At 44.2% G+C, this 18,604-nt stretch overlaps 1 protein-coding gene across 1 annotated transcript in view; it reads left to right on the top strand.

The window, feature by feature from the left end:
• The window catches only part of DDOST (dolichyl-diphosphooligosaccharide--protein glycosyltransferase non-catalytic subunit), a 58,545-nt gene that overhangs the window by 32,516 nt on the left and 7,425 nt on the right, over nt 1-18,604 (top strand). The window contains exons 5-10 of the mRNA XM_086921623.1: nt 3,650-3,744; nt 4,110-4,203; nt 6,641-6,789; nt 15,067-15,214; nt 17,343-17,463; nt 18,341-18,447. Of these exons, the coding sequence (XP_086777749.1) occupies nt 3,650-3,744; nt 4,110-4,203; nt 6,641-6,789; nt 15,067-15,214; nt 17,343-17,463; nt 18,341-18,447 (714 nt within the window). The remainder of the gene's footprint in view (nt 1-3,649; nt 3,745-4,109; nt 4,204-6,640; nt 6,790-15,066; nt 15,215-17,342; nt 17,464-18,340; nt 18,448-18,604) is intronic.

Here is an 18,604-nt window from a genome sequence, read left to right as displayed (position 1 = left end):
TCCAACATCCCTCTCTTAGCCAAAGTGCTGGAGAAATGTGTGCAGCTGCAGCTTAGTCATCACATCAATAACTTTCACCTGCTCGATGACTTCCAATCTGGATTCAGGCCAGGACACAGCACTAAAACCACCATGCTCCACATAGTCTATGATGCCCCCCAAGCCCTTGACCAAGGCAAAACCTGTCTCCTAATCCTCCTAGACCTATCCTCTGCCTTCGACCTGATCAACCATGGGAAACTTCTCGAACCTCTAAAACTTAGTATGGGACTAGATGGTACCGTCCTTGAATGTTTTAGCTCCTTCCTTCCAAAACCGATTTCAAAGATTACTAGCCAACGGCATCTTATCCGCTCCCTCTTCGGTCACAGTAGGAGTCCCTCAAGGCTCAACGCTGTCCCCCACTCTCTTCAACCTTTATCTAGAACCACTTGCCGAAGTCCTCCCCACTGCAAATATCTCCTACCATATGTACGCTGATGACATGCAGATCTACATCTAAATCTCTTCTCTCTAGGAGGTTCTCTCCCTGAATGAGGCCCTGAAGCAGACCGTCCAATGGTTCGAATCCAATCAACTCCAACTCAACGCAAAGAAAACTGAATTTCTTCTCATTTCCCCTCCTAAAACCGACCCTGAAACTCAGACTTGGATTAAGGCCATCACAGCCTTAAACAGTCCTCCGACCATTGTGAACTCGGCCAAATCGCTGGGAATAACCTTGGACTGTAACTTGAGCATGCGAAACCACATCAGCTTGATGGCCAAATCTGCCAGATTCCACCTGAGCTATCTATGGACACTGAAACCCTTCCTGGACGCTCCCGACCTAAAAATGGCAGACCAAGCACTAGTCATTTCTAGACTGGAATATGGTTGCTCCACCCTCTCTGGCTTACCGGAGATCTCGCTAGCACCATTAAAAGCCTGCCTCAATGCGGCCGCCAGACTACTCACCGGCACAAGGAAATTTGATCACATTTCCCCACACTTGAAAATGCTGAACTGGCTTCCTCTCGAGGCCAGAATACAGCGTAAGCTGGCATGCATCACGCACAAGGCCCTATACTCGAACTCCCCTGCATATCTGTCACAGAAACTTGTGTTATCTGGCGGAATCAGAAATTCACGGTCCGCCAGAGACCTCCTACTCCAGCCTGCACGCTTTCGGGGGAAAAAAACAGTTTAATCAGGCGTTCACTGGGGCTGCGCCAAGAATATGGAACTCCCTACCACCTGCCATCAGAAGAATCCCCTTTGTTGCACGTTTCAAAAAGGAGGCCAAATCCTTCCTCATGAGTAAATTCCTAGTCTAAACCCTGTCCCATAACCGCACAGACTATTGCCTCCTTTCGTCGACCTTTCGCCCCAACGTGAAACGGGCCTACCTTCAGCAACTATAATGTTAACCATACTTGTATCCTTCCTCCCTCCGCTGTCCGATGCTATTGTAATGCTAACTGTACCTTGTGTTCCTTGCATCCCCTTGTACTCCCATGATTCCCTTCCTATTGTACAACTCCTTGACTATGTAAAGCGCTCTGATACCTTAACGTGTCAAGTTTGAGCTCTATAAAACACAAAATAAGTAAATAAAAACTTCTAACAAGATAGGGCTCCATATATTCTCTGGACTCCTTTGAGTTGGTAGCATGGATGAAAATGTATCTGTCAGATCCTTGCAGTATGTTGCATTATTTAACCAGGCCGACGCCATCAGTCTTCAGAGCAAAGCATTGACTATTCTGTATTTGTTATGTTAATTTTCTTATGCACATAGGAATCTCTGCAACGTATCCCAATAATGCTATAAGAAAAACATTTCAGTGTGATAATAAGTAACATTTAAGTTTACCCTAATTGACCTAACCAGTTGGGGTTGTGTAAAAATGATTGTAGAATTGGGATTCTGTCATCTTGATTGCTAGTATAGTAATCTTTCGGGTCATTTCAGTGCTGAGTGGGAACATAAGAGGCAGCGTGGAAACCTGAAGGATGAGATTGAGGAAACCATTGGTTCCTCGCATCATGTTCCATAAAGTGCTTACGCCACAGGTTAGCCCCCTCTTGCTTGAGATGTAAGGGGCAGCCTGGATGCATTATTCAGATTCGTCCTGCCTTGTCCATATGTTGCGACCAGTTGAGCACTTTATGTCCTGTTTGACAGAGCTTATATTCCAATTTGTCAAGAGTTAGTCCTGGCATTTGGAGCTGAGCTCAGAATCTGTTCCTTTTCTCTAGTATCAGTCCAACGCAATCTAATTTGGAGCTAGAATTTAATTGCAGTTCAGTAAGCATCAGCATCAAGCTGTGAAGGCTAGACGGCAAAAGTAAAAGGCATTGTGTGTGGTAGGGAGGCTGTTTGAAGTTGTTAAGCCTTCTTAACAGATGTTTTGGAGAATGAGAGCTTGGCCTAATATACATGTACCATACAAAAAAGTTCTTTGGTGACCAGCCATCTAGACTGGTATTCGTTGTCTCTGTCCTGAGAGATGAGAGCAAACCCAAGGATCCAGAACGTGAAGGGGAGGAGTTTTGTATTGACAGAGGGCCAAACTGATTGGTGAAGAACCTGATGGGTCAATGGCAGATGACTGACTGTTGTCATAAGGAACACATTGCTAGGCATGATTTGGTGAGAGTCCAGTATAAGTGACAGATGCGTCAATGAGGAAGTAAAGATATGTGGACAGTGGATGGGACGTTAATATCTACACTCTGGTATGCAAGGCTCGAAAGAGTTGTCAGGTATTTTCATGTCTTTTGGGTACTATTTGTGTGGCTCTGCCATGCTAAGGGGTGGAGTTGGATTACTGGTGGGGAGATCTACATTGGATCATACTGGTTAGTTGTAGAAAGCATAAGCATTTTGTAGGGGGGAGAGAGGTGCTGGAGGAGGCCTAATGGATGCATGAGTAGAAACCAGGGAAGGGGGGCGGTTAAAGGATAAATTAGAAGGACAATGATTTTAAGTTTGTCGTTCCTTGTGTAGTGCTTATGTCAATTGACCTCTTCAGAGCGGTTGTAGAACGAGCACTAAACACCTCAATAAAATACCAACCCAAAACATTCAAAGCAGAATGTTAGAAGTATCCTCTGCATCTCTTGTGTTCAGTTTTTGCTACCGCTTGCTCTTTAGTTGGTGTCAGGTTAACCTATGAGCACAGGCTGTTATTAGAAAAGTTAACCAGTTGTGTGTTTTTGTTGTTGTGATGTAGTTAGTGGCCGGCGGGCCAAACCAGCTGAGGGAGGGACATTTTGGAGAGTAAGCATACGAGCGGTTTTGTGCTGTCTGAGCAATGCTGGTATATGTAGCATTGTGAAATACAATTAAAATATCTATAGTAATTGAGCATATTTTGCAATTATTGGAGGTTCAATGATTTAGAGGAGTGGGGGCGGGGGTCATTTAATTAAAGCTAACCTTGCTCTATAATAAGTGCTGCAATGTATGAAGCAGTTGCACAGCATCATTTATATGCCAGCAGTGTCAAGACTTCCCTAATGCCACAAGTACATTCTTTAAAAAAAGAAAAAAACATGAGCTATTGCTTGGTCTTTTCTCTCAGGATGTCATGTTGTGTTGTAATTTGATATTCTCCCCTTAGTCTTTCAGAATTTTACCGTCTCTGCTTTCTTTTCCCTTCAGCATACGCTCATTGTGGCTGATCCAGAGAACCTGCTAAAGGCCCCCACTATTGTTGGCAAAACCCCTTTGAACCCCATACTCTTCAAGGGAGTTGGGTAAGTCCTCTTTGGAAAGGTTTTTAATGTTAGCTTTTACTGCTTTATGATGTTTGGAACGTAGGCTGCATGTGCTGTCGGAGGTGAAGGAAGTACGCTGTGAATGATTATGGGAAAGTCTAATTTTGTCACGGGGGGCAGTGTACCGTAAGACATACTTCTAAGCAGTTACGTGAACAAGTAGTTGTGTTATGTAGGAGAGCAGTGTGCTCAGGGTCGAGCAGGCAGTGGGAGACAAGCTTGTTTGCTGTTGGAGGGGAGGGTGCCTATTAAGTGGAACATTGTTGACTGGCAAATAGAAAGTTACAAGGCTACGTAAAGAGTTGTTCAATACATTTATCACTTTCAATTCTTTTTTTGTGAAGCATGGTGGCTGACCCAGATAATCCTTTGGTGCTTGATATTTTGACTGGCTCCTCTACGTCCTACTCCTTCTTCCCAGACAAACCTATCACACAGGTATGTATTTCAAGATTATGTTTGCATGCACATGTATGGCTAGACAAGAGCAGAATCTAAGTGAAATGATTCTTTCCTTTAAGTGTAGGGAACTGACAACCCAGAGTAATTTCAAGTTTTTGCCTTGAGTGAGGTTGTGGATTGTGCTGGTCTAATAGTTTAAACTGATGTCCTGATCTGGGCTTGGTCATAGAATTTATTGCACTGTATTTACCATGGTACCATTGTTGTACATGTTTATAGTGGATGCAGGGATTACTTAATTGTCACCCTTGTAGGGCTGTGGCTCTCATTGTTGCATGGGGTGAAGAAGCATTTGGGCCTGGGTGTCAAGGAGAATACTGAGGCATGATGTGTAACTGCCCCAGAAATCTATGTAGTGCTTCTGGATTTCTATAGCTATCGGTACCTCTTTCTGTGGCAATCATGCTTGGTTTCCAGTGCATAAAATGTTTATCAACACAGGGCAAACTTACCTGCAAGGTGGTCTAAACACAAAATGCAGGCTTGCCATTTATTGATTTTTACTGGCCAGATGGTTGTTTAAGTTTCTTTGTGTAAGTAGTTTTGCATCTGCTGGTTCCTCCTCCTATTTTCTTATGTGGGCAAGTTCTAACTATTCAGTTAAGTGGCATTTCGTTTCCAAAATAAGGTCCAGTTACATTAGTTTTATTTTAAGAAACTTTATTCTTCCATTTCATGTAATAAAAAAACTTCTTTTTTCCTGAAGACTGTGTAGAGCTGTGGCTCCTGTGGCATTGCAGGAGGATCATGCAATGTCTGGGGGGTGATTGGGATCTGGGTGTATTTTTGTGATAGCTTAGAGAGCTGATACGTAAGCTGAACTTTAAGTAATGTGAGATTTTCGGAAATAGGGAAATCCTTGGTCTTTCCTTAATCACAGATTTCCCCAAATTATAGCCTACTAAAGCATACCCCTGCAGCAATACCAGGTTTGGACATCTCCTGTTTCATGGAGTGAAAAATCCAAACACTTTTAACAAAATATGACTTGTAATGGTGCCCTTGGGCCCCATCACTTTCTCTCCTCAAACCCAGCTCTTCTACAGATTCCTATTTCAACCACGAGGTGGCACTGCAAGTCAGTTTGACCAGCTGGCAATAGTGTGGCAATGTGGGGTGGTCAGACAGACTAACTGGTTGAGAGATTCAGAAGCGCTGAAAAGGAAAATAAAGCCTAGGGAAAGAAGTTTAGGCAGGGAGAGAATCATTTTGAGGGGAGTGGAAAGAGACTGAGTGACGAGGAGAGGCAGATGTATTGGGGCGAAGCAGAAGGAGAGAGATTGTGTTAGGGATGGAAAGAGTGAGGAAAACCTGAAAGATTAAAAACCGGGAGAGGAGAAGAAGATTGAACTATAGAGAAAAAATACAATCTGAGGATGGTTTGGAAAGGAAGTGGGAGGATCAGAAAGAGTGACCAGATGAAAATCAGACTTGAGTGGTGGAGCGGGAATTGCGGAGCATAACTATACAGAGGGGAAAAATTGAAGAGGTGATGTCGTGGGTTCTAAGACATTTCACATAAGAAAAGCCACTACAAATTCTTCAGGTTGTTTATTGTCCTTCTCTGAAATCTAAAACCTGGCAGGGTTGTCCTCCCCTCCACACGTGTACCTGGTTTTCACTGTGCCACCCTTCTCTGGTACTCTTTAGTGCCCCGTGGAGGCTGCCATGTTTTCTTTGGGAGGAGGTGGTGGAGGGTTTTGATTAGGAAAAGGGTTTGCCCGTGCACCAACCACTTTCCTTTGCTTGTTACTAGAAGTTCACACACCCCTCCCGTTCTCCCTCCTGTTCTTTTGACCCACCTGGTACTAATCCCCTCTGTGCATCTATAAAACCTGTGCCACTCCGTCCTCCCACATTTCCCTCTGTCTACTCCTTTCCTGCTTCGTGTTGCTGCACTAAAGAGCCGGTGTGGTTAGGTCCAGTATGGTGGTGTTGGGGAGAAGGTGGCATGAAGTGTTGAGACTGATGTAGATAAAGGGGCAGCAGGCAGGGTAATAATGCCGGGGTTGGGAGAAGCAGAGCAAATGGCCCTTAGAGTGTAGAAAAGATAGAGAGGGTATAGTGATTTGGGACTTATTGGTAGGGAGCAGATGTGACGTAGCCAATGCACATATGACTGTAGTGGTCACCATGCAAAGAGATCACATTCTAATGGACTACCTACCTACAGAGAGGAACACATCCTCCCTAGTTGTACACCCAAGCAGATTGTCTCATTTCTACATAGGTTGCATGTCTGCTTTACGTAAGCACATCACTCTACTTCATGTTTCTTTTCCACATACTAGAGCTGGTAATCTGGGTTTCATGGCGAAAGGTTTATTTTTGTAGCACTCTAGACTAGAAATTGATTTGTATTATAACTTTTATTTTTACCTCTTACTCTTCTACCCCTTCCTTGTCTGTACAGTATCCTCATGCTGTTGGAAAGAACACACTTCTGATAGCTGGTCTCCAAGCCAGGAATAATGCCAGAGTGGTCTTCAGTGGCTCCTTGGACTTCTTCAGCGATGCGTTCTTCAACTCTGCTGTGCAGAAGGCTACACCTGGCTCTACGAGGTGTGCACCAATCTGGGTTTAGTAATATATCATCTGGAATCTGTCTGCAAAACCGTAGGGATCTGAATTCTATACAGAGTTGAGAAAGTGGGTTGGTTTAGTGACGAAAGGCAGTCTCTTGGTTAGGGATCTGTAGAATCAAAAATGAAAATGTGTGTGTGTGTTTTCTAGGCAGGTCTTTTTCTCCTGTGTACTGGGGTGCTTGTTTTCATGCATTGCAGTTGATCTTGTGATTTGTAGGGGGAAATAATGATAATGTCTGCGATACAACCCAAAAGAGTTACCACAGACTTTTTACTGAATGGACAAAAGTATGTCTAATTACCCGGTTGCATGCACCCTAGATCATATGTCTGTTCTAGTCTGTAAAAGCACTCGCCCACAGCCAGTGGCATGCTTCATAATTCAAAACAAAAAGGGGTGGTGCTACAAGCCAATACAGGTCCAGTACCCAAGCTCCGAAGGCAGTCATTGTATCAACCACAAAGATACTGCTCCTATCGCGGGAGGAGTTAAAGGAAAGGGGGGACGTATATCTCGATTGGAGGAGTGGTAAGGGGAATCCTATGGATTATTTCTTGTCTTTCCCGATCCAGGAGAGCAGCGGAGGGTAGGTCCCAGGTTCTCTACGCATGGAAGCCATTCAGTGGCAATGCGCTGACCTCTGTATTGACCAGGTGGGACATGCTCCATAATTGGACCGCTGCGTGCGAAAGACCTAGTATTCAGTCTATTGCAGACTCTTCTCAAGCTCTTATGGGGGTAATTATTAGTAGCGTAGAGCTTGTATAGTTTTTATTTTACTGATACTAGCCCAGATGACTTCCTGATCTAGGAAGAAAACAGTCACGAAGACTGTTACAACTGTTTAGTGGTAGTCCGTTGTAACACTGCCACATCCCTAGCACAATATTAAAAACAAGTGTTGCCTGACCCTACATGTCTTGATTATAGCTGACACATTTCTGCCCTTGACGTACAGTACTTCATCTGGTGTGGAGATTTCTTCTGGACTACGAACCTCCTAAGCCCCTTTCCTCATCCCTATTCTGTCGGTAGTGTACTGTACCTCAAATGAGAGAGTAAATAAATAAAATACAAGTTACCAGTTATTCACAAGTATCTTACGTTTGATTTATGCCCAAACCCTTTCAAAGTAACAGGCCACATGGATAAGGTGGGGCGATATGTCTCAACGGTGATGGTTGCTTTAATCCGGTGGTCAGTACTCTCTGGCGGAAAATTCTGTTGACATTGATGTGAAAAGAGTTGCAGCACCAACTAGCCAAGATAAAAAACAAAAAAACAAATGTAAACTTGCGTTGTGCATTATTGCCATGTTGTTTTAGGGATGGTGTCATCCAGGTACAATGGATTGTTCTGCATCATCAGTTGCTACAGTGAACAAAATCAACCCCTTGCAGGAACACGTAGGGCTTAGTCCCAAATTGAAAACTAACCAATGCCACTCTTCTCAGAACTTGGCAAGCAATTACCTGGTTACTGACTAAGTGATGGCAGCTCTCATAAGTAAATGTATTCTCCCTGATTAGCAGGGGCAACTGACCTATCGTTGAGCCTATCCAATCCCTTTTGTTCAGCTGAAGCAACCTACTTGACTAACGTAGAGAATTTTTGCAGATTGCTGCGTAAGTATTGCAACCAACACGCAGTTCAGACTCCATCTTAAAAGGATAACTATGAATTTTATTTCAGACATGACTATTGGGACCCCAGGGAAAAGGCAGTGTTTAAAAAGCTGCTTGCTCGGTTTAGATTCGCTGGAACTAAGGCGTACATTTATCAACTGGCAAAGGTGAAGATGGTTGTCAATAGAAAGGCTAGCATCATTACAGGACTGGCTAAAGCAAAGGAAATCTTAAATGATTATGAACGTTAAAAAACGAAGCTACCTTAATCGCGATCTCCGCTTTAAATATGAAAACTGCTGGCTGAAGGGGCATTAGTATTATGACATTGGGAATGAGTGTCCCATTACTCCCCAGCTAGGTTTGTGCTCTACAAATGCCAATAGAAATATACAAGATTGTTCAGAAACCAAGTCTGTTAAAGAATACAATAAATTAACTATTACCTGGCATTAGACTTTGTTTGAATAGGTTTGTGGCTTTATATGATAATGTAACTCTGACACACACCTATCTGTGTCTTGTAACCGACTGTTTGCAGGTGTATTCGGATGTTTATTTCTATATTTTTATATTTTATCTATAGACCTATATTTTATCAGAACTATTCCTCCAATTGTACTCTGCACTACTCTACACAATTCTGCAACCTGCACCCATTTCTCACTCTTATCTCCTGTAATTCACCGACGGCTACCCCATATAGTGTAGGTTTATATTTTATCAAAACTACTCCTCCACGTATACTCTGCACTACTTTGCACAATGCTGCAACTTGCACCCAATTATCACTTTTCTCTCATGTAATTCTCGGACTGCTAATCTCATAAGTGCCTGCCTATTTTTGCAGTCTTCTACTTCTACCTCTACTTGTATCTTGTACTTTGCTACTTACAATCAGTCTGTGTATTTAAACACTCGTGTGGCTTAAGTGCCTGCATTTAGTGCAACATTATACCTCTATCTGTATTGCGTACATTTTCGTTTTTGTAAACTTGCACATTTCTCACTGTTCTGCACGGTCAATGTACCGAGCGCTACCTCAAATTGTTCTGGTGAATAACTAGTATTAATATTGCTCGATATGCACAGTTTGACACCATTTATATTTTTATATGTACCGAGCGCTACCTCAAATTGTTCTGGCGAATAACTAGTATTAATATTGCTCGATATGCACCGTTTGACACCATTTATATTTTTATAGTTTTGTATATTTCGTTACATTGTGTAAGCTGTACCGTCTGCTATCTCATATTTCTTCATTCATTGTGTACACTGTGTAAGCTACACCCATTCACACTGTGTATTTTTGGTTGGCCCAGATTGCTACCTATTTATCTTGATTATTTTGACTATCTTGTTACTCACTAGTGGCATTCGTGTACCACGTAATTTACTGTCGGCATAGTGCTTTACTCAGATTGCTACCCCTATATGTTGGCTATTTTTTTTTTGTTACTCACTAAGGTCACTTGTGTACCATGTAACCTACTGTCTGCATTGTTCTTTGCGCACGTGTCACACTATCATCCACCCTCCCACACCCACCTTTACCGCCACACTCACCTACACATATACCATCCCAGCCATCCCAGCATGGAGCCCATCGGCAAGCACACATATAAAATCAACTACCCATCCGCACTCACCAAAAAAGCCGCTAAACGCTTTAAACACAACTTCCTGAGGTCTCACCCTGAAATACCCTTTGTCGACACCTACTTCTCACCAGTCAATGGATCCCTTAACATCGATATCATCTTCCACACCTCTCGCAGAGCTCAATGGAGAGAAACGTTCCTCACCCTACTCACTGTCTCCACCACCAGGAAATCTGCTCACTGCTTAACTCTCTCCATCACACCTTCCCAACTCTTCCTAGGCAGAACCACTATTACTATCTACAATAACGGGATTGTCCTAATTCAATCCACAGACAGGAACCTGGAACTACTAGACAACCTGTTCCCCACTTTCAAAGAGAACCTCTCCAACCATCGGACCTCCACTCACATCCCCTCCAGTATTATCACCCCAGACCTCACAGCCTCCACCGACAACTTTTCTTACTTAGCTCAGCACCAGAACGACATGAACCTCACCTCCTCCCCCAACACACCAGTCACTCACCCTCCTGCTGCAACCACCCCACACCCCGCAATCACAGACATAAATAACCTCCCATCACACACCAGCCGACCACACACTCCCACCCCGGTGACCCCCTCTCATAATACTCCCACCCATCCTCTCCCCCCTGACACCATAGACCCCGCCCACAGCCCCTCTAACCTAGTTCAGCACCAGATCGACACACATAGCGACAAATCCCACACCCTGCCCCCCCCCCCTCTCTCAGCCCCCACTTCCACACGCTAACTAATCATGCAGAGCACAACACATCTACTATCTTAACTCCCCCGCTCCACGACAGGACCATCTCCAACCTTAACTCCCCCCCCCCCCCCCCCCCCCCCCACTCTCAGCCCTCACTTCCCTTCAGGCTCCCCTTTCACCACCATCATACACTCCACTCCATCATACACCCCGCTCTCTCCACCTGCCAGGAATCCCCGCCTCCACGCCTCCAACCTCCTCCATACTTCATCCACTCCCATCGCCCCCTTACCCTCTCCCCCTAACACCAACCCGCACGACGACAACACGGAGCCCTGCATGAACACTAACCCCCCCCCCGCACGCTAAGTCCCAGGTCATCCACCCAACCATGACTTCCACCCCCAGCACTAATACTCCTCCCACGCTAGACAAGATTATGTCCTTCCTCCTACAACTCAAAGAAGAAATTCACACCATCAAGGAAGACATGCACACCATCAAAGAGTTGCTCACCACACCCCCTAGATTCGCCTCACTCACCACCACCCCCCCTCTCAACCTGCTACCCTCCCGTCCCGACGACGCTCCTAAGCCAAGTCCCTCACACCGGACCGCGATCCATGCCCACAATCGCAACAAGCACAACCGCCGCACTCACTGGACCGCAATCCCCGCCCACAATCGCAACAACCGCCCCCTTCGTACATGCAACCCTCTCTCGGACCTCGACACCCTCTCCCTCCTCCGCTCCTACGACCAAGCTCCCCTAAACCTCACAACTGCCTCGCACTTCCCCATCCCCACAATACACTCAAATCCCCGTAGATCCTCCACTCTCAACAACAGAATATCCGTCCCAAATAACCTTAGAAAAGTCCCCCTCTCTCTAGTACCCTCATCCTCTCCAGACCCACCCAGTCTCAAATGCACTCTCCTAAACTGCAGATCGGCTTCTAAACACTCCTCCGCCATCGCTGATCTCATCCTAAGATTGGACCTTGACCTTATCATCCTGACTGAAACCTGGTTAACCGAATCCTCTACACCTATAATGGACATTCTGGTTCCCCCTAACTACCACATCGTTAGGCTTGACAGGTCTGGCAAGATAGGTGGCGGTATCGCATGCATATACAGGAACAGCCTTTCTGTTCTGACAGCTTCCATGCCGCCCCTACCCTCCCCAACTTCCTACGAATACATCTGCCTCGATATCATCAGTGATGGCAAATCAATATGCTCTCTTCATGGCATTTACCACCCTCCCAGAGACCACCTCATCTTCGCCCAACAAATGATGGACCTGATTTTAACCAACGCAGGACGACAGCTCACCCAAATATACCTGGGTGACTTCAACCTCCATTGGAACGATCTTAACGATGCGGTGGTAAATAGTCTTAAAAGCTTCCTCAGCGCACTGGACCTCACACAATTATGTAACAGCCCGACCCACGAGAAAGGCTCTATCCTTGACCTTATCATCGCCAAAGAGGGCGCTACTCAACTTGAGACTATTCAACCCTGTGACTGGTCAGATCATCATATGGTTACATTTCACATCAATGAAAAAGTCAAACTCAATTCGGTTCAACCCACCAGAACTAAAGTCTGGAAAAGAGACCTGAAAAAACTCAACCCACTATCCTTACCCCCGAACAGTCGCGACCTCCTACTCCCCCCTACTGGCGCTACAGATGTCCAATCCCTGACTGACCACTATCTTAGCGCCGTGACCTCAATAATTAATGAGGCTGCTCCCATGCAGCTAAAAAGAGTCTCCGCTAAAATCTCCAACCCATGGTACGACGGGAGTCTCAATGAAGATAGACGAGCCATGAGGTTGGCAGAGCGCACCTGGAGGACAGCTCCCTCTGCACTACACCTGAAAACCCTGAAGAAAAAGAGAAACGCCTACTTCAGGAAAATAAAGCGCTCTAAAGCAAACTTCTTCAGCCTCCAGCTCGACCAATTAAAAAATCGCCCTAGAAAACTTTTGAGTTAATCAAAACACAAGCCAAGGAACAATCCCAACCTCTCAGTACCTTGCACGAAGCACCCTCCTGTGAAGACTTCGCCACTTTCTTTACCCAAAAAACTGACAACATAAAGAATGATCTCCGCGCTGACGCAAGACTCCACAACACACTCAACTGCATAACACCCACCGAACCTAAAAACAATGCAACATGGTCAACCTTTGAAACCTACTCCGAAGAAGAAATAGGCAAATTGCTCAACACCGTGAAACCTTCCAATCACCTCACGGATCCCCTCCCTGCTAACGCTGTCAAAGACTTCATCCCACTGCTCCTTCCTCTCTGGACTAAAATCATCAACAGCTCGCTCTAAGAAGGAACCATCCCTGACTCCCTCAAAGTTGGACAAGTTACACCTTTGCTAAAGAAACCTACTGCCGACCCATCCGACCTAAACAACTACCGTCCCATTACCAATATTCCCACTCTCGCCAAATTATTGGAAAAATGCGTTCAACTACAACTGACTAAACATATCGACCTGTTTGATCTCCTCAACCCGCATCAATCAGGCTTCCGAGCAGGACACAGCACTGAAACTGCTATGACTCACATAATTGATGACGCCCTTCAAATCCTAGATCACGGTGATACCTGCCTCCTCATCCTGCTTGATCTCTCTTCGGCATTCGACACTGTCAAACATGAGAAGTTACTCGATCTTCTGAGCACAAGAATGGGTCTTTCTGGGACTGTTCTCAAGTGGTTCACCTCCTTTTTACACAACAGGTCGCAGAAATTCAAGAGTAACAACCTGATGTCCTCTCCAATACCTGTGTCGTTAGGCGTCCCCCAAGGATCTTCCCTATCACCAACCCTGTTCAACCTAGTTATGGAACCTCTCACCACCTTGCTTCAAGCATCCAATGTACTTTTTCACATGTACGCAGATGACACCCAACTATATCTCAAATTACAATCCCCCAACGACATTTTACTACTGAACTCTACGATTAGAAGCACCCAATCCTGGCTTGTTGATAATCATCTCAAACTCAATGCTCTGAAAACAGAATTCCTGCTGATCGCACCTCCCGCGAAGATCCCCATCACGCAAACCTGGCTTAAACAGTTAACGGCACTCAATGTCCAACCCATCATAGTGGACTCAGCGAAATCTTTAGGCATAACCCTCGACTCCAACCTTAACATGCAGCATCATATCAGCAAGGCCACTAAGGGAGCGAACTTCCAAATCAATACACTGAGGAAACTTAAACCCTTCCTACCGGCCAAAGACTTCCAAACTGCAGTACAAGCTTTAGTAATCCCGCGAATTGAATACGGCAGCACCGCCCTCTGCGGTCTCCCGTTAACCAGCACCGCACCCCTAAGAGCCTCTCTAAACGCTGCAGCCAGACTCATCACTGGATCAAAAAAACACTCGCACATCACACCTGATCTGAAAACACTGGACTGGCTGGCTTTTGAAGCCAGAATACATTTGAAAATAGCCTGCATGACACACAAGGCTCTACATCTGAGCTCTCCCGGATACCTCACTCAGAAGCTGTCAATCTCTGGCGGCTCTAGAAACACTAGAGGCACAGACAATCTTCTGCTAAAACCTCGAAGATTCCGGAAGGTAAAAACCTATAAACGCTCTTTCTCAGGAATGGCACCCAGGATCTGGAACTCACTCCCTCCTGAAACCAGGCTCATCTCCTCCTTCACACTTTTTAAGAAAGAAGTAAAAGCCATTTTTATGGCCAAATACACTTGACCTATTAGCGTGGATTTGGAAAGACCCTACTCCGACCTGTATTACTTTGTTCGAACTCTATGACTATGTATTTCACCTGAATTATTGTCGCTGCTAACTATCTACGCACACATTTAACTCGCTGTTCGAACTCCATGAATATGTATCTCACCTGTATTATTGATGCTACTGACAATCTATGCACACATTTAACTGTTATATTTGTATTATTGATGTGCTGTACTACTTATGTGTAACCCCACTCTCTTGCTGGCATTCCCAGCCGTGTAAAGCGCTCTGATATCTGCAAAGATCCTGTTCGCGCTATATAAAACTTTCAAAATAAATAAATAAATGTGTTTCTTGATTGCATATCAACTATTTCATCTTGTGTGAAAATTGTATTTCTTTTGCCTTTCTGTAAAGGCTTTTGTCAAGTACGACAGTAGTTCTGAGCAGGTGTGTGCAGAGTTTAGGCTTTTGCAGGGCTAATCCTGGAAAATATTTTGTTTACTTATATATTTTCTTATCTCTTGGATTTCAGGCATGACCGGACCGGAAACCATGATCTGGCTTTAGCCATTTCTCGCTGGGTGTTCAAAGAGGAGGGAGTGCTACGAGTAGGGGCAGTGTCCCACCACCGCGTAGGGGAGAAATCCCCACCCAATGCCTATACAGTCACTGACCTTGTGGTAAGATTTCCACCAATATCTGACACTAAAATTGGGATGTCGGAGGGAAAAAGGTCAAGGTCGATCAGTCACTATACCGTTTTAATAGACTGACAGATTATTGAAGCAGACAAACTAGTGCAAGAGGCGAGAGTGCTCCTAGAATGGGAAGTATCAATCTGTGTTGGTTTGATTATGTTTTTTTCTTTTTGCCTAGTCCACAATTTGCCGTCCTGTACACAGAGCGATGCAATCTGCTTTGTCATATGCTCCGTGAAACCGTGCGCTAATGAAGGTTAATTTTTCTTAGTATGGTCTTCATCTGAGTATTTCAGCAGCACCACAGTGCTGTAATAGTGCCTTGAGAGACCATCTTGGGGAGGGTGGCAAATGTACAGGGTATCAAAACTGGAGATTGAGAGGGTTCTTACAGCTTGTCACTCCCATCCCTGCAGTAAGAATACAGAATAAATTGACCACCATATGTTTTCTTGTTCCTTAATCATAGGCACATTTTCCCCAAGCATTGCCTTTACTCAATCTTCAAGGTGGCCTACTAAGAGTCAAATGAAACAACTTTGTAGTATCATTTTTTTGTAGAGTATCACAAAAGCATGCCTGATCCAAACATCACAATACCAAGTTCAGTTTGTTGGCATCGTAAAAATCATAACTTGTTGTTGACATTTTCTCAGCATAGCAAGAAGTTTACTTTTACAATATAACCAGTTTTGCACTTTTAGCAGAGAATTTGACCTTGAAGTAAATCACTTTTTTTTATTAAACTGAAATGCCAGTGCTGCTGTTTTATGTTGTACTTGCTTTTATTTAGCGCTTTTACCTCTGACAAGGTACCAAAGCACATTATTGGATGGGCAGTGCGCCACATCCTGTCTGAGTTGATGAATGTTGAATTAGTGTGGCCTAGGTGGGAAATGTATTGGTGTTGTTGGCGGACTAGAATGATGCTCTACTTTGTCGCTACACTTCAGCATGTCAACTAAGAATATGAAATTATGCATTTGTAAATGAGCATTCTTAGTTTTGATACGGACCTTGCTCATTGCCACTAGCAAGTCGAAGGCATAATTCTTGCTTTTTGTATGCATTGGTACCTTTTGTATAGTCATTTATATAATCATGAAATCAGCCCGAAATGCATTGTGCAGCAGACCTTTTCTCCCTTCAAGCTTGGATTGCAGTTTTAAAACCATGGGAATCTATCCATTCTTACTGGCACATACTGAATGCCCACATTCATTCCAGCAGTCTCATGCACATAGGGGCTTGGACTTTGCTCAGCAAAAGTCCCCCCCCCCCCCTTCTTCTCCCCCCCCCCCCCCCATGTAACCAATTTCTGGCTTACTCAGTGTCTAACTTGCCGTTTAGTCCTTGTTGAATTAAAGTCGATTTTGTTTTTTTTATGCATGCTTTATAAATGGGGCCCACACCGATGCCAAGTTACACCTTTCCTTTTCCATGATTTCTGGGTCTCCGGCTCCGTGATATTACTCAAACTTAGCTGAAAGAGAAGCCGCATTTATTCTTGGATGCTAGTTAAGTAGATTTGTGCTAAAACTGTTTGACCACGATAGGGTTTGTCATTGTCACCTAGCGCGGGGACACGCCGTTGGCGTAACCAGGCGCTTTATAAAACTCCTATTATTATTATTATTATTATTGATCTGTTTGGGGAGCAAAGTTTGCTCTACTAAAAAAATGTACTGGCCAAGATAACTCATTTGTTCCATTACAGTTCGGCATTAATATAATTCTTAAAATATAATTTTCAATTTATTCCAAACAAAAAAAGTTTTAGTGCCTACCTGTTGCTGTGCCCAAAGTCTTCTGCCATTGCACCTAAATTCCTACCTACTGTTTCCTTTACATTCTTGAGACCAAATCCTAATCATTGCGATCTCTGCCTTTTTACCCTGGTTCTCTATGTGGTCTGTTTGTTTCAATGTAAAATGTCAGTCTTCAAATTTCCAAGACTTGAATGATTGCTTTGTATTTTTGCAGATTCCTAATTTTCTTGCTGGTTATGTTATTTGCCTAGTTTTGTCACTTGATACAAATCTGTTTATGATCGTTGCATTGATTTTTATCAGTATTTTAATGTTTTGGACTGTTCTATTTCCTCTTGCAGGAGTACAGCATTGTGATTGAAAAGCTCTCCAATGGCAAATGGATTCCCTTTGATGGCGATGATATTCAACTGGAATTTGTCCGCATTGATCCCTTTGTCAGAACCTTCCTGAAGAAAAATGGTGGGTCTACTTGCTTTGCAGTTCACTTCTTTTGAGCACTTAATCCATAGCGGTTCCACTTTCGAAAATATTCTGCACGTTCCCCTCCTACCCCTCACTCATACGCCTTGACCACCTCTAGCCACCAAATCATAGTCCTAAATCCAGTTAGCTGACCATCACCACCTGCAGGGTCCAGTTCAAAGGGGCTTTTTAAACATATGCCGAAGCATTCAGCTAATGGCTCAATATTTAGAATCCTGTGAAAGTCGGTAGTGTTGATGATATAGGCAGGGATAAAAGATTAGTCCCCCATAGCCCCCCATTAAAAAAAAAGAAATAGAGTACTTTCCAGGCCTTACTTTTGCCATGGTGAGCCTGAACCAGCGTGGAAGGGAAAGAAGGGGCAGAAAACAATTATCTTTTGAATCCACTGCATAGTTTCTAATATTTCCCATCTTTTGTTTGTGGCAAAAGAATTGGATTCTTGTGATGGACCTGCTCTGTCCCACGGCTATTGGAGGCAATAAACCTAGGAATAATCAAGGTCAGGAATTTGTGTTTTATATGGCCCGTTGGTGACTTGAGTAGCATGTGACTACAAAATGTGTTTCTGCCCCATTTGACATTGGTAGTGTCAACCTAGTAAGTCATGCCCAGCAGCCTTAATCATTAATCCAAGCGCCCTCGTGTAACATTACCAGGTTACATTTTGGCTGGAAGAATGTCACTACCTGCAGCTTAAGGCTTTCCTTCTGCAGGATATGCTCTCTCCAGTGGTCTGTTGAAGGTGCTTAGTGGCTAAATAGTCATTTGGAAGGAGGTTGGACACTCTCCGAAGGAGCTTCACTATCACTAGTCTTATTTTTCTTTGTAACAAACACATCTTCTCTTCTAGGGGGCAAATACAGCGTCCAGTTCACTCTGCCTGATGTGTATGGTGTGTTCCAATTTAAGGTGGATTACAACAGACTGGGATACACACATCTATACTCTTCAACGCAGGTAATGCAATGGCTGCATTTGTGTATGTGTGAGTTACTTACTCCCTCTGTTTGTTTCATTTACATATTGGAGTAAACATTCTTGTTTACCCCATTTACTCTGCTTCTTCTCCCAGTAATGCTGCTTTCAGTCCTTAACCACCACTTCGCCCTTCTCT

This window comes from Lissotriton vulgaris, chromosome 5 (genome assembly GCF_964263255.1).
Source record: "Lissotriton vulgaris chromosome 5, aLisVul1.2, whole genome shotgun sequence".
Taxonomy (NCBI): Eukaryota; Metazoa; Chordata; class Amphibia; order Caudata; family Salamandridae; genus Lissotriton; species Lissotriton vulgaris.
The sequence above is the reverse complement of the archived record's forward strand: the minus strand, read 5'-3'. Positions and strand labels throughout refer to the sequence as shown.